The sequence below is a fragment of the Papaver somniferum genome, chromosome 1, assembly GCF_003573695.1.
Source record: "Papaver somniferum cultivar HN1 chromosome 1, ASM357369v1, whole genome shotgun sequence".
Classification (NCBI taxonomy): domain Eukaryota; kingdom Viridiplantae; phylum Streptophyta; class Magnoliopsida; order Ranunculales; family Papaveraceae; genus Papaver; species Papaver somniferum.
The window spans coordinates 242,306,564-242,325,573 of NC_039358.1; the positions used below are offsets into that span (position 1 = coordinate 242,306,564).

At 38.1% G+C, this 19,010-nt stretch overlaps 1 protein-coding gene across 2 annotated transcripts; it reads left to right on the plus strand.

Moving 5' to 3' along the window:
- Positions 1–12,065: 12,065 nt before the first annotated feature.
- LOC113322013 (putative pentatricopeptide repeat-containing protein At1g12700, mitochondrial) lies at positions 12,066–14,991 on the plus strand. Of its 2 annotated transcripts, none has more exons than XM_026570021.1 (3): positions 12,066–13,931; positions 14,079–14,273; positions 14,442–14,991. In XM_026570021.1, exon 1 carries the CDS (start codon positions 12,081–12,083, stop codon positions 13,851–13,853), a length of 1,773 nt encoding a protein of 590 aa, XP_026425806.1. In that variant the 5' UTR covers positions 12,066–12,080; the 3' UTR covers positions 13,854–13,931; positions 14,079–14,273; positions 14,442–14,991. The 2 variants fall into 2 exon arrangements, with proteins under 2 accessions (XP_026425806.1, XP_026425798.1); XM_026570013.1 differs by having other exon boundaries at positions 12,066–13,882.
- The last annotated feature ends 4,019 nt before the right edge of the window (positions 14,992–19,010 follow it).

The window sequence follows — 19,010 nt, forward strand, 5'->3', positions numbered from 1 at the left end:
GCAGTGAACCTGGTCACGATGATTGTTTTTGTATATGGAGTGGCGGGATCATCCAACTTTCTGTTCTAATACTTCGATGAATCTGTGTATAGAGTTTCGTATTTTCACCTTTATGTCCATGAGGTATGTTTTTTTTTCTAACTTACTATAGTATCTTGGAGGTTTTGAGCATACCCTTCATGGTTATATTGAAAATTGCATGTCGTGTAAGGTTAACAAGAAAATTGGTGTGCAAGTTGGATGGAATGTAGACGAAAGAACTTACTCTGGCATCTATGTACTTTTTTGGTTTTATAAACAATGTATCTCTCATCTGCCATAAGAAAATCCAAACAAGTTAATATGCTCACGAACCAAAAGACTATATTTATTTCATGCATTCATTTTATAGTTACCCAATTTATTATATACGAGACTTTTACAGTTTACCTATTTTATTTTATCGGATGGCACCGGAAACTACGTAGTTTAATTATTTTATTAGGTACGGGAGTGTATGTTTCATGCCATACTTGAACATCATGTTTGAAAAAATATTATGTTATTACTAATCGTGTAGGTGTAAATTCTAACATTCAACGACGATGCCAAGCAATTGGATGCAGGAGAATGAAGAGTTCGATGATAAACCTCCAATTATGACTTGGCCAAGCAAGAGTGTAAACACACTTGGTTATGTGGAATTCTTGGGAGTCTATGCAATTCTGAAATTTCAGCTATAATGTAGACTATATGGAACAGTTAAGAATCATTTTTACGTTCTTGAAGTGGTTCAATTTCTTAGCACAGAATGAGGTACAATCTGCTATTTTTTTCTTAACGTTTTCAATATGCAACTGCTAGACATTACCTGGAAGATTTTACATACATGCTAACCTTCCTTTGTTAAGTAGTCATTAGGAATTTAGAACTCTATAATAGTGGCGATTCTGTTATCTATCGGTTCAGATTTTACATTTGAGATGCTTTAGAATAGACTATACAAAATACTTGAAATTTTAATTTCAGTTGTGTGGTTATGCATGCTTTTTATACTTCCTTGGAAATTGCATCTTCCGTCAACCATGTCTTATGTATCGTAATACAAAGATATTTACTCACTTAGCATGGAATCCAGCTTTAGATTTTTGGTAGAAAATATGCAGCCAAAAAAAAAAAAAAACTTTACAGCCATAATGATCTCTTCTTATTCATCAAGAAAATCAATGATTAATTCTTCTTTGTAACGTAATCTAATGTTTTTTGTTTTGTTTTGTTTTGATATGTTTCTCAAGGAATTTATGATTGACTTTTGTTCTTTTGATTGTTACAGAGGCTCCTTTGCGCTGGACTCCAAAGATCCCTCTGTTATTTTCTCTTAATGACGTGAGGCGCTTACAACTCCAAAGAGGATTCCAAATTACATAAAATATTCAATCTATTAACATGTATGATCCTGTACTCAAACCAGGATTCCAAATTACAGAAAACATTCAATTTGCTAACATGTCTAATCCCGTTTGTTCTCTTTGTGTTGCTATTTTCTCTTAATGACGTGAGGCCCTTACTACTCCAAAGAGGATTCCAAATTACATAAAATATTCAAACTATTAACATGTATGATCCTGTCTGTACTCAAACCCGGATTCCAAATTACAGAAAGCATTCAGTTTGGTAACATGTCTAATCCCGTTTGTTCTCTTTGTGTTGCTCATCTTTCAGATGGTCCAATAAAATAAATTGGGTACCTTGATAACATGGTCGTATAAATTTCAATGAGTACCTTATTTTTCAATGTACTATATATTCTGATGGGTAACTCACTTTTAGGGTATTATAAATTTGACCAGGTACCCAAACCATTCTGTAATATAAATTTTTTTTGGTAAATTGCTTTAAGTTCAAGTGGAATAGGTTTGCACTTCGGGTGTATATGTACTCCAACTTAATAGACTTAGGAGGTGATGAAATTGTGTTTGCAGTACGCGTGCCTAAATCAGTAATATGTATGTACATAAAGCTCTTTAATCCTGATATTGCGATGAAAAGGAAAAGATGGCATCTTCATAGTAAAGATTACAGTTTAAACTAGGGGTGTCAACGGGTCCGGGTCCTTCCGGATATCACTAGACCCGGACCCTACTTATAAAGGTCGGATCCGGTTCCTAACGGTTTCGGGTCCGGTCTACACTTGTGGACCTAGAACCGGACCCGTTTAAATACCCGGGTACCCGCCGGTCCCGGATACCCATTGGATCTTAAGAAAACTATTAAAAAAACCTCAAAAACTTAATATTTGTCTCTTTTTGGCTTGGATTTAAATAACTTTTATAAAATTTATTATTATTTCTTATTAATATACTAAATAAAGATTAAATTTAAGAGAAAAATTTAAAACGAGTAAAATATCAAAGCTAAAACTAGCAAAAACATAAATAAAAGTATGAATAAACGGGTACCCGATATCCGCGGGTACACAACGGGTATTACCCGTTTGGACCCGTTTAGATTCGGGTCAAATCGGGTAATTACCCGTCGGGTCCTAAGTTGCTAATGGGTCCAACTTTAGGACCCGGAACCGGACCCAAGTCTACCGAATCCGGTTCCGGATAATGGGTACTCATTGACAGCCCTAGTTTGAACGGGTATCAATACTGACACTAAATTGGTCAATACTGACAATAAATTGGTCACACTGAGGAAAGTCGATACCTACTGACAAAGTTTCTTAACTTTCTTGTAGAAGTCAAAAGAAAACCTCAAGAATTAGTTGTGTGATGCTTCACATATTTAGACACACAACCTTGGAATATCGTACTGCTTTAATAATTATACTTTTACAAGAACCGCCAAATTTGCTGATAAGCTGTTACATTTGTACATTCATCTGTCCAGATAACACAATATTGGTGATAACATAATATTTTTTCAAACATGATGTCCAAGTATGGGATGAAACATATACTCCTAGTACCTAATAAACTGTGTAATTTCCAGTACTATCCGATAAAATAAATTAGGTAAACTGTAAAAGTCTCGTATATAATAAATTAGGAAACAATAAAATGAATGTATAAAATAAATATGGTCCGTTGGTTTGTGGGCATATTAACTTGTTTGGAATTTCTTATGGAAGAACGAGAGATACAGTGTTTATAGAACCAAAAAATACGTAGATGCCAGAGTAGGTTCTTTCGTCTACGTTCCATCCAACTTGCACACCAATTTTCTGGTTAACCTTACACGACATGCCATTCTCAACATAACACAAATTTTCTGGTTAAGCTTACACGACATGCCATTCTCAACATAACCATGAAGGGTGTAGCGCCTCCAAATCTAGCAGGTGACTAATCCAAAAAATTAACTAAATAAAGAGGCATTGACAATCTAAATCATTTACTTAAGCATTCAATTAAGAAATCTACTACAAAACTTAACCCAAAAACTATCCCCGATCTAAAATATACATATATACAAAAACTCCTCTCGAATGATACGTTTAAAATAGTCATTCGGTTTACAAAAGAATATATAACATAATAAACATAACAGAAGTAAACTAACTAACGAACTAGACGTTTGAAGCTTTCGCTGCGCAACTCTGACCTGTCTCTGAAATTGAAAGTGGGAATGGGTGAGCACATCATCCCTAAAAGGGGTGCCCAACAGGAATAACATTTAACTTTCAAGTAATCATAATAAGAGTTGGAAAACAATAATGTTTTTCCCAAACAATAAATAGTGACCAAGTCACTAAAATAAACAATATGTATATGGACAAACTCCTTCTTCAAACAATGTATAATATTCGTGCTAACCACACTCATTATCTATTGATCTCACCAAGACCATGATGACCCACTCTAAGCATAAAAACAGAATTCATGTAGATATAATAGTGAAGGAGCGTATCCTATATACCACAAGTGGAAATTCTCATTTCCCATAACAATTCATAATGACAAACAAAACATTACAAGTCATTTCCAAATCGTGGAAAGATTCACAAAATCAACAAAATTATCATAATGCAATTTAAAGAAAGCATGGGATGCACGGACAGACAATGCATAAGTTTGTTAAGCATAAACTTTTGTAAAATCAACAATAATAGTTACAAAAGAGTCAAATGTATTCTCACCTCTTTTGATGACAAGCCACGCCTACCTCGAGATCCACGATCCGCTGGTTCATCCTTTGAATCGATTGTTGTTAATATAGACTAACTGTTAATCACACAAGAAGTCTAAGGATATAGCCAAAAGGCTCACACAAGAATCATACACGTCTTTCTAATGATTCTAGGCCCATTTAAGGTTCTACACCTTTTATTTATCTATCTTTAGCATAGCTAAGGTTTACTAATTGAATTGGGTTGGTTCGATAGTCCATTAGATAAGTCTGAATATCTACAACTTTGTAGAAGGAACCTAAGGCTAATTCAGACCACAAGAGGTCCAAAAAGTCTAATTAAGAAAACTGGCCCTAAGCCCAAATCTACTACTCCAGCCCATTAATCTAAGGCCTGGGTCCATCTGAGTCAACCAGCGGTCAATGACGGTCAATCTAACAGTCAACGTCTAAGTCCAGGTCAAAGTCAACGGTCTAGTAGTCTGGTCTGGTCACTGAGTCAAACTGATTGACTCAGGTAAACAGGGTTAACCCGACTCAGTCAGATAACTAAGTCAGCTAAAAGAAAACGAGTCAGACTGACTAATTTCAGTCAGACAGTTCTTGCTCATGTAGAATTCTAACATTAGTTCAACCTCACTCTACTTCATTACAACAAAACATTCATTTCAAATTATAAACTCAAAATTGAATTACAAAAACAACAAAGCTTACCTTTAGGTAGCAGTTGAAATCTTCCATACAGGTCACTACCTACAATATACAATCATCACTCTGACATATCTCCCTTATATCAACTCATTGCATAAACATTACCACTAATCTCTCACCTATCACAGATCAACAACATTCTCTTCTCAACCTCTACTTCATTTTCAGTTCATATCTTCCTTGTAAACACAACACCAACAACTCCAATTCAAGCAACTCTTATCATTCAGTACACCAAACCACTTGCAATATCCACTTAAAGTTTAGCTCATACACTACAATTATATTCCATTATACTTCATCACAACACTATTGATACCTCTGTGACTCCATAACCAACAGTTCCATCACCACCTCTACACATAACAAAAATCCAGATTCATACGCATCCTCATCTCAGCCATGACATCTCCACCTGCAATGGTTAGATACAAACCAACATACCACCAATAATCTTTAGTTACACTTCCCTGTATTTCCAACATCTCCACCACCACTCTTGACCACAACCAAACTCAGTTCATTTATCATCTAAACATCCTAGAATTATCAACATCCACAAGACCATCCTTCAATACAGAATTAAGATAACAATTACAGAACCACCACCAATACAAAACTCCTCCACCAATACGCAACTCCTCCCCTGTAACATCAATCTCATCACCACCATAATATCACATTCATCCCTGGCTCAGCAAAAACTTAATTCAATCAACAACACTTCAATATTCATTCTTGACTAAAATTCAATACATAAACTAAACCTACAATTTGCAATTCCATTACATATTCCCATAACCATTTTAATAATTTACTTATTAAATTAAAGAGTAGAACAATTACCTCAATTTAGTAACACTCAGGCAATCGAATTCAAGTTCTTCTTCACCTGACTCAATTCATCAACCCGTCCTCAGACTAACAACAGTCCACCACTCTCATAACCTAATTGAGACTAAACCCACTTTTAATCATCAATATACAGCTCAATTCTTCCATGCATGAAACCCAACTCAAACCCTATCTTTCTGATTCAATCCTCAAACAACACTGCAGCTTCAAACAAACGTCAATTAAGAAAAAACTCATCTTCTAACTTCTTGATTACATCAACATCGATTGGTTTCATGAACCCTAATCTTCGGTTCCATCTCAGAAATCCCAACATCGATTGAGTAGCCCATTTCACATAACTTTTCGAGATTTAAACGGTGGTACTAGTTTCGTATTTAAATCGTTGTTAGATTAATTCCTAATAGTTATAGTTCGCGTTAAATTAATCGAGTTATTATCGGCTAATCGACACTTGACCGATTTAATAGCGTTGACGAGCTTGAGGGTCTTTACAAAGGGTATACTCAAAACCTCCAAGACAATGTATTAATTCAGAGAACAAACATACCTCATGGACATAAAGGTGAAAATTTGATACTCTATACACGGATTCAACGAAGTATTAAACCAGAAGATGGATGATCCCGCCACTCCATATACAAAAACAATCATCCTGAGCAGGTTAACTACATCCGTATTGGACGATTAGCTCAGGCATTTTCATAAAACACAATCTCCATCTTAAGTTCCTCTTTAAGAATTCCTCCGATTTTAGCGACATAAAATTTTATATCATTACTTAATGGTCTTCCACATAAGTTCATTGACGTGAAATCGTAATTGCCATCATTTAGCTCAAATGTGGTTCTGCAATTAAGGCGCCAACGAGACATCAGAAAATGTTTACCCAATTTTTGTAGTACCATAATATAGTAGTAATACATCGCATGTCTTTTTATACTAAACGAATATCATTGTATGAATATGAGAAAGAATATCATATTGATATTGTAGAGATTGAACAGCTCGGAAATAACCAAGATTAAAAACATTAAAATCTGGATTGTTCGATTGTTGGAAAGATAGGTGAATATCGACTCCATCTTTCGAAGCAGCTTCAAGAAAATCTTGGTCATTCGGGCAAATATGTGGTCTCGCATTATCCTGTTGAATGAATATAGTCTATGTCTTCCTACTACGTGGCCAGGCGCTCCGGATTGCTGGCAAAACTTTGTTTATCAGACATGACCGGATGACAACCTCATTAACATGTAAAATTGCTTTGGCATCGCCTTTTTCCATCTCTTCGACAATGAAAGGAAAAATTCCTATTTTTCCTGAAAACCCTTCATCCAACCTATGACGGACAACAACATATAAAAACATCACTTTGGTGGCGAAACGCTTACTCTCCGACTCCCTTGCTAGATAAAACCACCTTTCGTCAATGTGCACGTAATTGTACATGCTTTTGAAAGGAGTACTGGGGACACGATAGCTGTCGAGCATAGATAAAGAAAAACGAAGTCTTGCGTTTCTAGGTTATTACTATTTATAACTGGCTTAACTTGGGAACATGTTTTTCTATTAATATATAGAGGTTATTAATATATGGAGTATCAATATATAAAGGTTTTACTGTTCATATTTTTATTGTTTTTTTTATAGCTCAAACAATGTAAGCATTTTTGAACCTTGCGATAATTTTATATCGGTAATATCTCAGAACGACTTTGCGAGCATTTTATAATAATCTCTACTAGGAAAACTAAATTTACTGTAGGGAAATTCGACTCTAAAATCTAGATATATAGTCGAAGAAAATTGATATATACATATATAGTAAAAGGTGTGGTTGTCAATGGATATCCATTACCCGGAACTGGTAGATTCGAGTTCGGTTCCGGATCCTAAATTTGCACCCGTTAACAACTTAAAACCCGGCGGGTATCGGGTACCCGGTTATTCACTCTTTTATTCATGTATTTAACAAAATTACAAGTATTTTGCTAGTTTCCGCTTTGATTTCTTTTTCATTTTTTTCTTACATTTAATCTTTATTTAGTACATTAATAAGGAAATAATAACAAATTATTATAAAAATAATTTAGATCCAAGCCAAAGAGAGAAAGATATTATATTTTTGAGGTTTTTTTTTATAGTTTACTTGGGTACCCGGAATTATAAACGGGTCTAGTTATAGATCCACAAATTTAGGAACCGGGCCGGGAACCGCTAGGAACCATACCCAACCTTTTTAAGTAGGGTCTGGATCTGGTGATACCCGGAAGGACCCGGACCCATTGACAGCCATAGTAAAATGGGCTGAAAGAAAAGAACAAACTAAATTCGCAGTAACCGAAAAACCTTGATACCAATTAAGAAAATTGATAGAGTTGTGAGAAATTTCTTATGGAATGATGAAAATATGAAATGAATTCACAATATTGGTTGGAAATTATCTTCAAAACCAAAAGAAAAAGGTGGTCTTGGTATCAGAAGAACTAAGCAAGTGAACTTGGTTTTGCTAAAAAAAATGGTGGTGGCGCTTTGGTGTAGAGAAAAATGCGTTGTGGAGGAAAATCGTAGTTGAAAAATTTGGCGTAACATTTACCGGTTGGGAAACTCTCCAACCCAAAGGATCGAAAGGTGGTAGCTTGTGGTTTAATATCTATAAAGAGCTTGAAGACTTCAACAAGAATATTAGATTCAAGATTGGAGAGGGTAAGGAAACTAGATTTTGGGAAGATTCTTGGCTTGGTGAAGGAAGATTATGTGATATGTTTCCTTTGGCTTATGAAGCTTCAAGGACCGAGGAGTTCTAGTATGTATGAAGTTAGGGAAGGTGGTGTAAGGTGGGCATTTATGTCTAGGAAAAGATACTCTAAAACCATTACAAGTGAAGTGTTATCTATATCAAACCTTCTTTATACAAGAAGGGGTTATGGATACTCGAGTTTGGATTGGTAGTGATCATGATCAATATACGGTTAAGGATAGAATTAAAGACAACCGCGATCAAGGTGAGACAGATTATCTAATCGATGTTGTTTGGAGTAATGAGCACCCTCACAAAATCAATTTCTTTCTTTGGCTCCTTTCTCATGATCAGATAATGACGGCGGATAAAATTTTAAGAAGAGGTATGGATGTTTCTAGTGCATGTCATTTTTGTGAGGAAGATGATGAATCGAGTTCGCACTTGTTTTATGGTTGTTGGAGAATCCGGAGAATATGGGATTACTTTGTTGAAGGGTGCCGCTTTGGATGGTCATACGACCCTAATATCATTAAATCTATCAAGGATTGGAAGTTTAATTGGGGAGATGAAAGACTTAGTCGAATATGGAATAATATCCCGGTTGCTATATGGTGGTGTATATGGAAAGAGCGAAATGCAAGAACCTTCGATAACAAAAAGAAAACTTTGGCAAGCCTCATTAGAGATATCAAATTACAAGCGTTCTTTTGGGCGGAATCGAATACAAGAATGTTAGGACTTACAGCAAATACGGTGATTTCTCTATGGGATTCATTATACCAATCTCCATAATTTTTTGTTTTTTTTACTTGGGTAGCCGAATCCTCTTTCGGTTCCCCTTTTTTTGTTAGGTTGTATTCTTTGGGTTAAGGTACCCCCTTAAGTGCCTTTCTTCAATGAAATTTATATTTGACAGATCAGAAAAAAAATAGTAGGGATGTGCAAAAAAAATCGGAACCGCGGATTTCACCCGTATTCGTCCGTAAAATTGCGGGTGAAACCCAATCCGTAAGAGTTATGGGTCGGTTATACGTTTTGGTTGCGGTTGGACTTTGCAATCCGCGGATTTACCCGCACCGTAGGGCAGTAAGGTTTTATAATGAACGGCTAACTCGTTATTGTTTGCAAATGTTACCTTGACATATCTTGCATAAGTTGTTAGAGTCTAGTTAAGAAGTAGTGAATTATTAGTGCTAATAAGGCCACTTGCTATCTCACTGGTACTTTCAGCGTACCTTCTAGTTGCATCCACTAGAGAAACAAATTAGAAGTGATGTGCGAGTTTGAATATCAGTATCATTTGTTTTTCTAGAAGGTGCACTCAATTATCACTTCCCTTCACATAGGATTCATTTTTTTGGTCCATTCAGTAAGGACGTAGTATAGGCTGTTTAGCTTTATCAAATAGACACGCACTTCCTGGCATGGTTGGAAAAGAAAAATTGATTTAGTTGGGGTCGTTCCTTGGTTTTACTTCATCTGGTAGATGAAGGAGATGGAGAGGTGGTTGACATGGTTTAGGAGTAGTAAGGGATACCGTTGCTGACTCAGGTTGAGGGCAATATGCTTTGATGCCATTGATGGTTCATTTTTTTTTACATGTAAGGGTCAAATTTCAAAGGTTCCGAAGGGAGAGTTTGTGTAGTTATTTTGTAACCAAACTGCAACTGATAGACCATTGAGCTGTTTAAGGGAAATAGAGGTTAGATGAACTGTGCTTTGGTTTTAGGGTAAATCCTGGTTCAAGACTTCTGTATGTTATCTTTTTAATTGTAGTTGTCATATTCTGTATTTTCAGTAATTGGAAGATTTCGCAGCCGAGTGAAAATTTCAACCTTGCTATGTTGTCAAGGCATACATTCACTTAGACATCACCAGCAACTTACCATAATTCCCATACAGTATACCTTTTTTTTTTTTTTTTTTAAATTAAATCCGCGGTTAATCCACATCCGTCCCGTATTATTCGCAGATGTGAAATCCATCCCACGGGTGATTGGAACGGATACGGTTGGATTTTCCAAATCCGCAACTTTGACGGATTGGATACGGGTGACTCCTAATCCGCAACCGTCCGTCCGTTGCACATCCCTACCAAGTAGGCGGCGGTAGGTGGCAATGGTAGGCAGTTGCTTACTCCGTTGGGCTGTTCTAAGGCCCATTTTTTCTATCTAGAGACTCTTTTTTGCTATCATATTTCGAAAAGAAACCTATTTTGAGGCATACAAGATTTTTTTGAGGCATACTAGATAATGCCAAAATAGGGTCACTAAATAAAAAACATCACCCCTCATCCATCATTTTTGATAATGGCATAACTACTCTTATATAATTAGTGTAAATGATTATGATTAGAATTGATTAATTATGAATTTTAAGGCTTGATTAAACATTAACTTATTAGTGGTGAATTAGTAGAAAAATCAAATTTATATGAGAGAGTTGGGATTTTTGAGCGGAAGAAGAAGAAGTGAAGAAAAAAAGCTTGGGTTTTGACTTTTGAGATTTTAGTGATTAGAAGTGACCAAAATGTGTGATTCAAATCAGAGGTAAACTTTTATCGAGGTTTAATTTCCTTTTATAAGTTGAATCTGCCAAAAAATTCAATTTTTGAAACCCAGATTTGCTGACCAGATGAACAGTTCGGCTGATGACTTTTGAGCCGAACCTCTGTTTGTTTGAAATTATACCTAGGTTCGACTGATAACTTGTCAGCCGAACCTAGGCATAATTTCAAAAAATAGAGGTTCGGCTCAAAAGTTATCAGCCGAACTTCACTCAGAAACTGAACCATCCACTAGGTTCGGCTTGAAAAATTGAAGTTCGGCTGGAAAATTGAGGTTCGGCTGGAAAACTGAGGTTCGGCTGAAAATATTGTAAAGTCGCATTAGCCGAACATAGTGTTTCTCTAAATCATACACTAAGTTCGGCTCAAAATTGATACTGCAAGATCAGCCGAACTGATCTTCTGGAAACCCTAATTTCATCTTTGAAATCATATTCTACCGATCAAACAAAATAAAATCAATCAAAAACAAGATGGGTTTGTTACGCATACATTCTAAAATACATTTAAGAGCAATTGAGATTTGGATTTCGCATTCCAACATCGCTCACTTCGATTCTTGTTTCATTTGTTTGATTAATTTCTTTATTGAATTGGAGTCCTAGATGTTTAAGTTTAAAGTTTATTTTGATTTTTAATTTTAAGTTTTTGAGGATAAGGGAACTATGACAAACTGAAATTATTTAGGGATATATAGGTAATTACATTATCTTTAGACACCCCTTATGAACCCACCCTAGATAATATAATGAATGAGTATGCCTCAAAAAAAATGAGTATGCCTCAAAATAGGTTTCTTCTGAATTGCCTCCCAGTAAGAAAATTTCTGGCTCCACCCCGGTCATATGGGTGATCATAACAGGATAATTAGTGAGTTTCTTTCAATTTTCACTCGTCTTTTAGAGAAAAAAAAGATTTTCACGGTTGATTTGCCTAACCCGAGTCCGGAAGGGTTTGAAACTCTCAATTGAGTCAAGTCGTGGACCAAAATATTAATTACAAGAATAAGGGCATTATAGTCAATTTAAAGATGCATATAGAAGCAGAGTTTTGACCAAGAGACCCAACCATCAGCCTCTTTCCAAACAAACAATGAATTTGTGTCAAAGGTTACTAGTTAATCCTAGACTAATTTCCAGTTATTCCCATGGTAATCATTCATTATGTCTTCTCCATAAAAGTGATATCTTTGTGAGAAACTATGGTTATTACCATAGAAAATCACAGCTTGAGGACTTTGTGAAAGATGAGTGCAAATCGGGTAAGATAAAAAAGCTTGATGATGGTTTAGGATTCTTTAATCAATTGATTTCAGCAAACCCATTACCATCTATCATTGCATTTAATCATGTATTAGGTTCTTTATCAAAAATCAGATGTTATTCAGATGTTATGAACGTGTATAAGAAGATGAATTTACACAGAGTGAAACCAGATGTTTATACTTATAACATTTTGATTAATTGCTGTTGTCTATTGGGAAGAGTAGATTATGGGTTTTGTTTGCTTGGTGTGATGATTAAGAAGGGTAATGTGCCTGATGCAGTTACTTATGGTACATTGGTTAAAGGGTTGTGCGGGAAGGGTGAGATCCATGAAGCCTTTGAGGTGTTTGATAAAATGACTGACTTGGGTATTCAGCCTAATATTGTTTCGTATTCAGTTATTATTGATAGTCTTTGCAAAGGGGGTTTGGTTGATGAAGCTTTGGTTGTGTTTGGTGAGATGATGAAGGATAAAAATGTTACTCCGAATGTTGTGGTTTATAGTACGCTGATTAATGGTCTTTGTAATGCGGGGCGGTTAAGTGACGCAAAGAGAGTGTTTGATGAGATGAATAGGAAAGGAGTGTTTGGGGATGTGGGGACCTATAATTGTATCATTCATGGGAATTGTCTGCGTAGCGAATGGAAAGAAGTGAAGAGGTATTTTGATGAAATGGTGAATCGAGGGGTTTTGCCTGATACAGTAACTTTCAATATATTGATAGATTCTCTGTGTAAAGAAGGGATGACGCTAAATGCTTGGGGGTTATTTGCAAAAATGAAAAAGTTTGACATAAAGCCTGATCGGATTACTTATAATTCAATGATTGATGGTCTGTGTTTGACAGGGCAACTGCAAGAGGCCGTGAAGCTGTTTGATTCGATGGTGGATAGGGACCTTCAACCGAATGTTATCACTTGCAATATGCTCATCCATGGGTATTGCAAGAATTACAAATTGGATAATGCTATGGCGCTCTTCAAGAAGATGAAAGAGAATGGATTGCAACCAACATTAGTTACTTACAGTGCACTATTAGCGGGATTATACCGAGATGGAAGAGTTAGGGCTGCACAAAACCTGTTTAATGAGATGAAATCCTTTGGCCATAATCCGGACGAAATTACATACGGAACAATCTTGGATGGCCTCTGCAAGAATGGGCATCTTGAAAAAGCAATTGAAGTATTTGAATCCATGGAGAGCACTGGTTTGAAAGCCAACATTGACATGTACACTATGCTAATTCGAGGTTTGTGTCTTACTGGGAAATTGGAAGATGCAAGGAAAATGTTTAGTGAAATCCCAAACAAAGGATTAATACCTGATGCACTAACATATACCACAATGTTGGAAGGGCTCTTTCATAACAGGATGTCATTGGAGGCCAACAAGTTAATCGTTGAAATGGAAGAGAATGGTTGCTTACCAAACGCGAGAACATATGATACCATCATAACGGGTTTTCTTGAAGGACAGGAGAATGACAAGGCATTGGAATTTCTTCAGAAGATGCGCGCAAGACATTTTGTACCGAGTGATTCTGTTGTTTCTTTGCTAATGAGCACTCTTCCGGCAGATGAGCTTAAGGATCTATAGTTTCATTGCGAAACCTCATAATCGATGAGGTATCAATGCAAATTTAAATCTCTATCAAGTTTATACATTTCAATGAAAGTATGGTTTCTTTACCTGCCTCTTTTTTACCTTCTGATTCAAAAATCAGTAGAGCACAATTAAATATTCTCTTTATTCCTATGCTGCTGTTGTTTAGTTCGTAAGTAGAAGACATCATCCCTGACTGATTTCCTATCACAAAACTAGCATTGCAGGTGTACCTTTGTGAAAAAGCAACATAGCATCGGTTTTATATTCTGTTCTCTTGGGGTCATATGCTTCCCTTTCGCATTCATGTAAATATTGTTTAAGGTGACAACTGCAAGGTTCCAGGCTGTTGTAGCGATTTGATATGTACATATAACAGATTGGGTTTTCATGCAGCAAGAGATGCTTGAAAAGGTACTCATATAGGCTTATGCCTATACATTTTGATATTCTTATGAACAATTAATTTTCAAATTATTATAAATTTTAAAAACATTTTTTTAAAATGGAATATGCTCTTAAATACTTCCCTAGTTTCTTAGGTTCCAGCTGACACATAATTCCCTTTTTTTTTTTTTTCAGGTCATATAGCCTGTATGCACTTGGGCTAGCAACACTAACAGCTCTGATGGTAAAGTTATAATAACAGCACACCTTGGAAGTTGAAACTTTACTTCCTATGCCTCCTAGATTTGATCTCTAAAGTGCCCCTTGTTTCTGCGATGCATAGAAGAAGGGTGTGGTGGGAACAACCGAAGACTTGCCATGCTTTTGCTTTTCATACAGTCACCCCTTTCTCATCCCACTAGTAAACTCATATCCCAATTGTTCCAGTAATTTTTTTTTCCTAGTGGACAATATCCGCTGATTTTCAGAGTACAAGGCATTCATGGAACATGAGGTTAATCTTCTGGTAGATCAAGCACAGAGAATCCTAACAGCTTTGCTCAAAGGAAGGGTTGTGACACACAGAAAGTCACCTGCTCCCATTCATGGAACAGGAGCTGTCTCCGGCATCAATACCGTCTTAATTACTGTGATATTCAATAGCTTGATCTTTTAAGCAATTTGTACCCGTGAAAAACTTACAAATTGGTTTAATCAAACTATCAAAGCATGGCCTTTTGCATCTGTATACTTGAGTTTTGAATTTTGAAGTGGGTGCACTACTGCTACATATGTAGCAACTTACAGATACAAAGATAACAGTGGCAGATAAAGTTTGCTCAAGAACTAATACAAGAAAAAAAATAACATTGTAAATACACGATTTTGGTCAAGACCCAAAGGCGGTAACGGGAGCCGCGGACGCGAGCCGAAGCCGCCATCAGGAACGTCGGGGTCACCATACAACATGACGCCATCAGGAACGTCGGGATCACCATACAACATGACGCGATACAATCGGATTGCCCTGAAGGCAACAAAGTAGTGGGTGCCTAAATAATCACAACTGTAAGGTACATGTGTACGGCTAGCAATAGAAGACTTACTAAGAAAGATATTAGAGTACACGTGTACGGTATCGACATGTAAGGATTTGAATCTACTTGGACGACAGCTCCATCAGCAGGGTTGGCTTTGTGAGATGAAGGTACGCTACCACCTGAAGAAGGCCCAGAAGAACCAGGCAAGGGCGCGGATAGGGGACGACGCGGATAATTTTTGACAAGACCATGTTCGACTTTAAGATCAAGTTCAATCGTGTCTAGTACTTTGTTAGTTTCCTCAGCCAACTGACATCGATCTTTATATGTGATAACAGCGGTCCGCTGGTGGGCCTGAGACAACAATGCAGATAGGCGTTCCGCCTCTTTGGAGGCGATATCTGCTGCTTCCTCACGAGACGTGGCCAACCCTTTGAAATAGTTGGTTTGTCCTTCCTGCTGCACTAAGGCAGATTGAGCTTTTTTAAGCTCATCATTTGCTGCCTGAAGCTGTCCCTCGAGTGCTGAAAACAAGAAATACCAAGGGGTTAAAAAAAAGAAATAATAGAATCACACTCGATAAAACGAGGTTATACCTTCGACATTAGCCGAAGCCTCTTCATACTCATTAACAACTGCGTCCCGTGCCTCATCAAGAAAGTCATATTCATCGGGTAGTTTCTTATAATCCGTATGAAGGTTCGTAAGAGCAAATTGACTCGCGTCTAAGTCTACCTGCTTCATTGAATCCAAGTGACGAAGATGGTTGACTTCATCATTCATCTCCCCCATCCTTTTATGGAATCGATACACATTCACTTCAAGATCTCTCTAAGACTCCACTTGGCGGGCAACATCAGCTCGAGACGCTGCTAGGGCTTTACTAAGAGCGCTAACCTCATCCCTAGCATTATCTCTTTCCTCGGTAAGATGCAGCATACTATCCCTAACCCCCGGGCCTAAGAAAGAACGAGCCTGTTGTAATTCTATTTCCAAAAGGCGCACTCTAGCCTCTAAGTCCGAAGCATGTCCTCGAGCTTCACGCAGGTTATCACGTGTCCATAGCAGCGTACCATTAAACAGATGACGGTCATGATTGTACTTATTTTGCATATCAACCATCAGTGCTCGCTTTTCACGCCACTCATCTGCTAAGGCGTTGTGCTCATCAGCACGAGCGTTCCACTTTACGGCTTCGCTTTTCAACTTACCCACCAACTCTGCAATGCGGGATTTCTGTCGTTCCCTTTCTTTCCGAAGCCATATCAGCTAGGGGACTCCACCCACTGAAGATAGGGTGGGGAGACTCAGATAGAACACCAAAGTACAAATAGGGAATCACGAGGAATGAAAGATCGGTAAAATACGAACCTGTGAGGGACGATACATTTCTACGAGTCTGGTCCAATTTGTTGCGGACCATAGCAAGTTCCGAACGGAGACTCTCCTCAGCGTTACCAGTCGTTCCTTTTCCTTCAGGCGGCCCCTCAGTTCACTTATTTCCATTTCAGCCGCAGATAGTTCCTCTTCTCTATGACGAAGCTTAGCCTCAAACTTTAAAGACTTTGCTTTAAAGAATTGGTATAGAACATGGTTACAATGTTCTCTCCTCATCATCTATGTCACAAACAACAAACATTATTTTACCCAAGGGATCGGATATCACGAAGAATACAATGTTCAGATATCATGAAGGAATAAATACAAGGATTTACCTCTAAGACACGCTGCTGGGGAAAACCGTATTGGTACCCATCATCTATGGCCATCATATCAGCAACATAGGAAGGAGGGTCAACCACTAGGTTAGCTTCCGAAGCTCTCAGATTCTTCTCCCACATCTCAGCAACGCGGGCTTCAGAAGACAATTGCATCATCTGAAGAGTATAAGCGTCGTAATTCTTCTCACCAGGGACCACTGGGGCAGGGTTGGGACGAACATCAGATTTTCTTCTTAAGCCAAGCCAAAATGGCATCTTCGCCTTCAGGCATTAGCGAGTAAGGGAAATCCTCTGAAGGAGATTCAACCGCAGACTTCCCTTGGCTGTTTCTCACCGCGCAAGTCTCGACATCACCAGCCTCAGCATGACCACCTGCGTTTTCAGCCTGCTGACCAGTAGCACCTTCTTTACCAGATTCCCAAGCACATCCCAATCATCATTTGGGGAAAGCAATGAGAAGTCTTCGGCAAGACCCATGGCAGCGTTCACATCAAAGGATTCCCCCGCGGAATATATCCTACCAAAAGAAAATTCAGGGGAAATAACGGGCAGAGTACCCACACCACAATATTATCGCCAACAGGGGCAGATCCACCCCCCCACCACCACAACGGTAATATTACCCTCAGACTCACCATCACCACCCGCGGCAATTTTCTTCACCATCACCACCCGCACAACTTCTTCTTCACCATTACCACCTTCGTCATCAGGATGAGAAGTATCAGTACGCTTCTCCATCGGACATTTCTTCATCCTCAGCATACCCTTCGTTTACAGGACTCGTAACCTCCTCATAAACCTCAGCCTCACCGGTCACCACAGTAGAAGATTGTTTGGGTCCAAGTTTCTTCTTCTTCGACACCTACAAACCAGTACACATCCCAACAAAGGCTCATTTTTTCCCTCACTTCAAAAATGAAAATTATTTCAAGCAAGGAAAAAGGGGCAAATAGAATAGAGAATATAAGAATAAACTATAACTTGGCAGCAGCAGCACTCTTCGGTGGATGGGTAGCACCAGAACCCTCCTCCTCATCTCCATCAACGACATCAAGAGCGTAAGGAAAATTCATGCCCGCGAAATTCGGACGCCAAGGACAGAAATCTCCATAACGAGCAGGAGGAGTTTCACGAGGCTTGCTGTTTTCAGAAGGACGCCAACTGCGCGGACCAGGAATCCAACCATAAGCCCAAGGACCAACTATTTCAATGAAAGTAGCATGCCATTCATAATCATGATCACGCTTAATCCTTTCACGAGAAGAAAAGAGTTTCCATTTAGCAGATCCCTCAGTACCAGGAACATACTTCAGCTTGGCATCATTCACCTCACTCAAAAGACGAATTTCACCACGAGGAGCAGCAATGTTACGAAGACTAACATTCCACGGCTTACGGTTCCTACTGTTGACATAATACCCAAAGGAATTGTTAAAATTCTGAGGAGTGTACCACTCTCTCTCAGCAGGATTTGGAATGTAGCAGGTTAACATAGTCTCCCCCTTGCTTCGCAGGTAACATTCCTTCAGTGCAGGAAGATAATTCCTAGACAGTTGTGACACAGAACGATTATGAGCGTTTGTGGAAGAGCCTTCACGACTAGCCAGCACGTCATAATATAAGAAATCACCCGACTTAGACAGGGGCAACATGAGACCCGCCTCGAAGGCTCCAACCGTAGTCAACAGATGGAACTCATCAAACTGATACTTAACAAGGAGCTCGTAAGTGATATCATCGTCAGGGGTATAGAAGCGAACCTCAAAAGATTGAAGCTCATGTTTTTCCTTGAACATCTCAAGATCAATATGCTTGAAAGTGACCTTCTTCTTACCAACCGAAACGCTGCGTATCACGGGGGCAGTTTCTTCTTCGTCTGCGGAATCTGAAGTAGGACTCAATTCCGAAGCTTTCCTTTTAGAAAGATTTTTAGACGGATCAGCTCTCGACATAGTACCCTTGGAGTACTTCCCTTTGAAATAAACCGTTGGAGAAGGCGA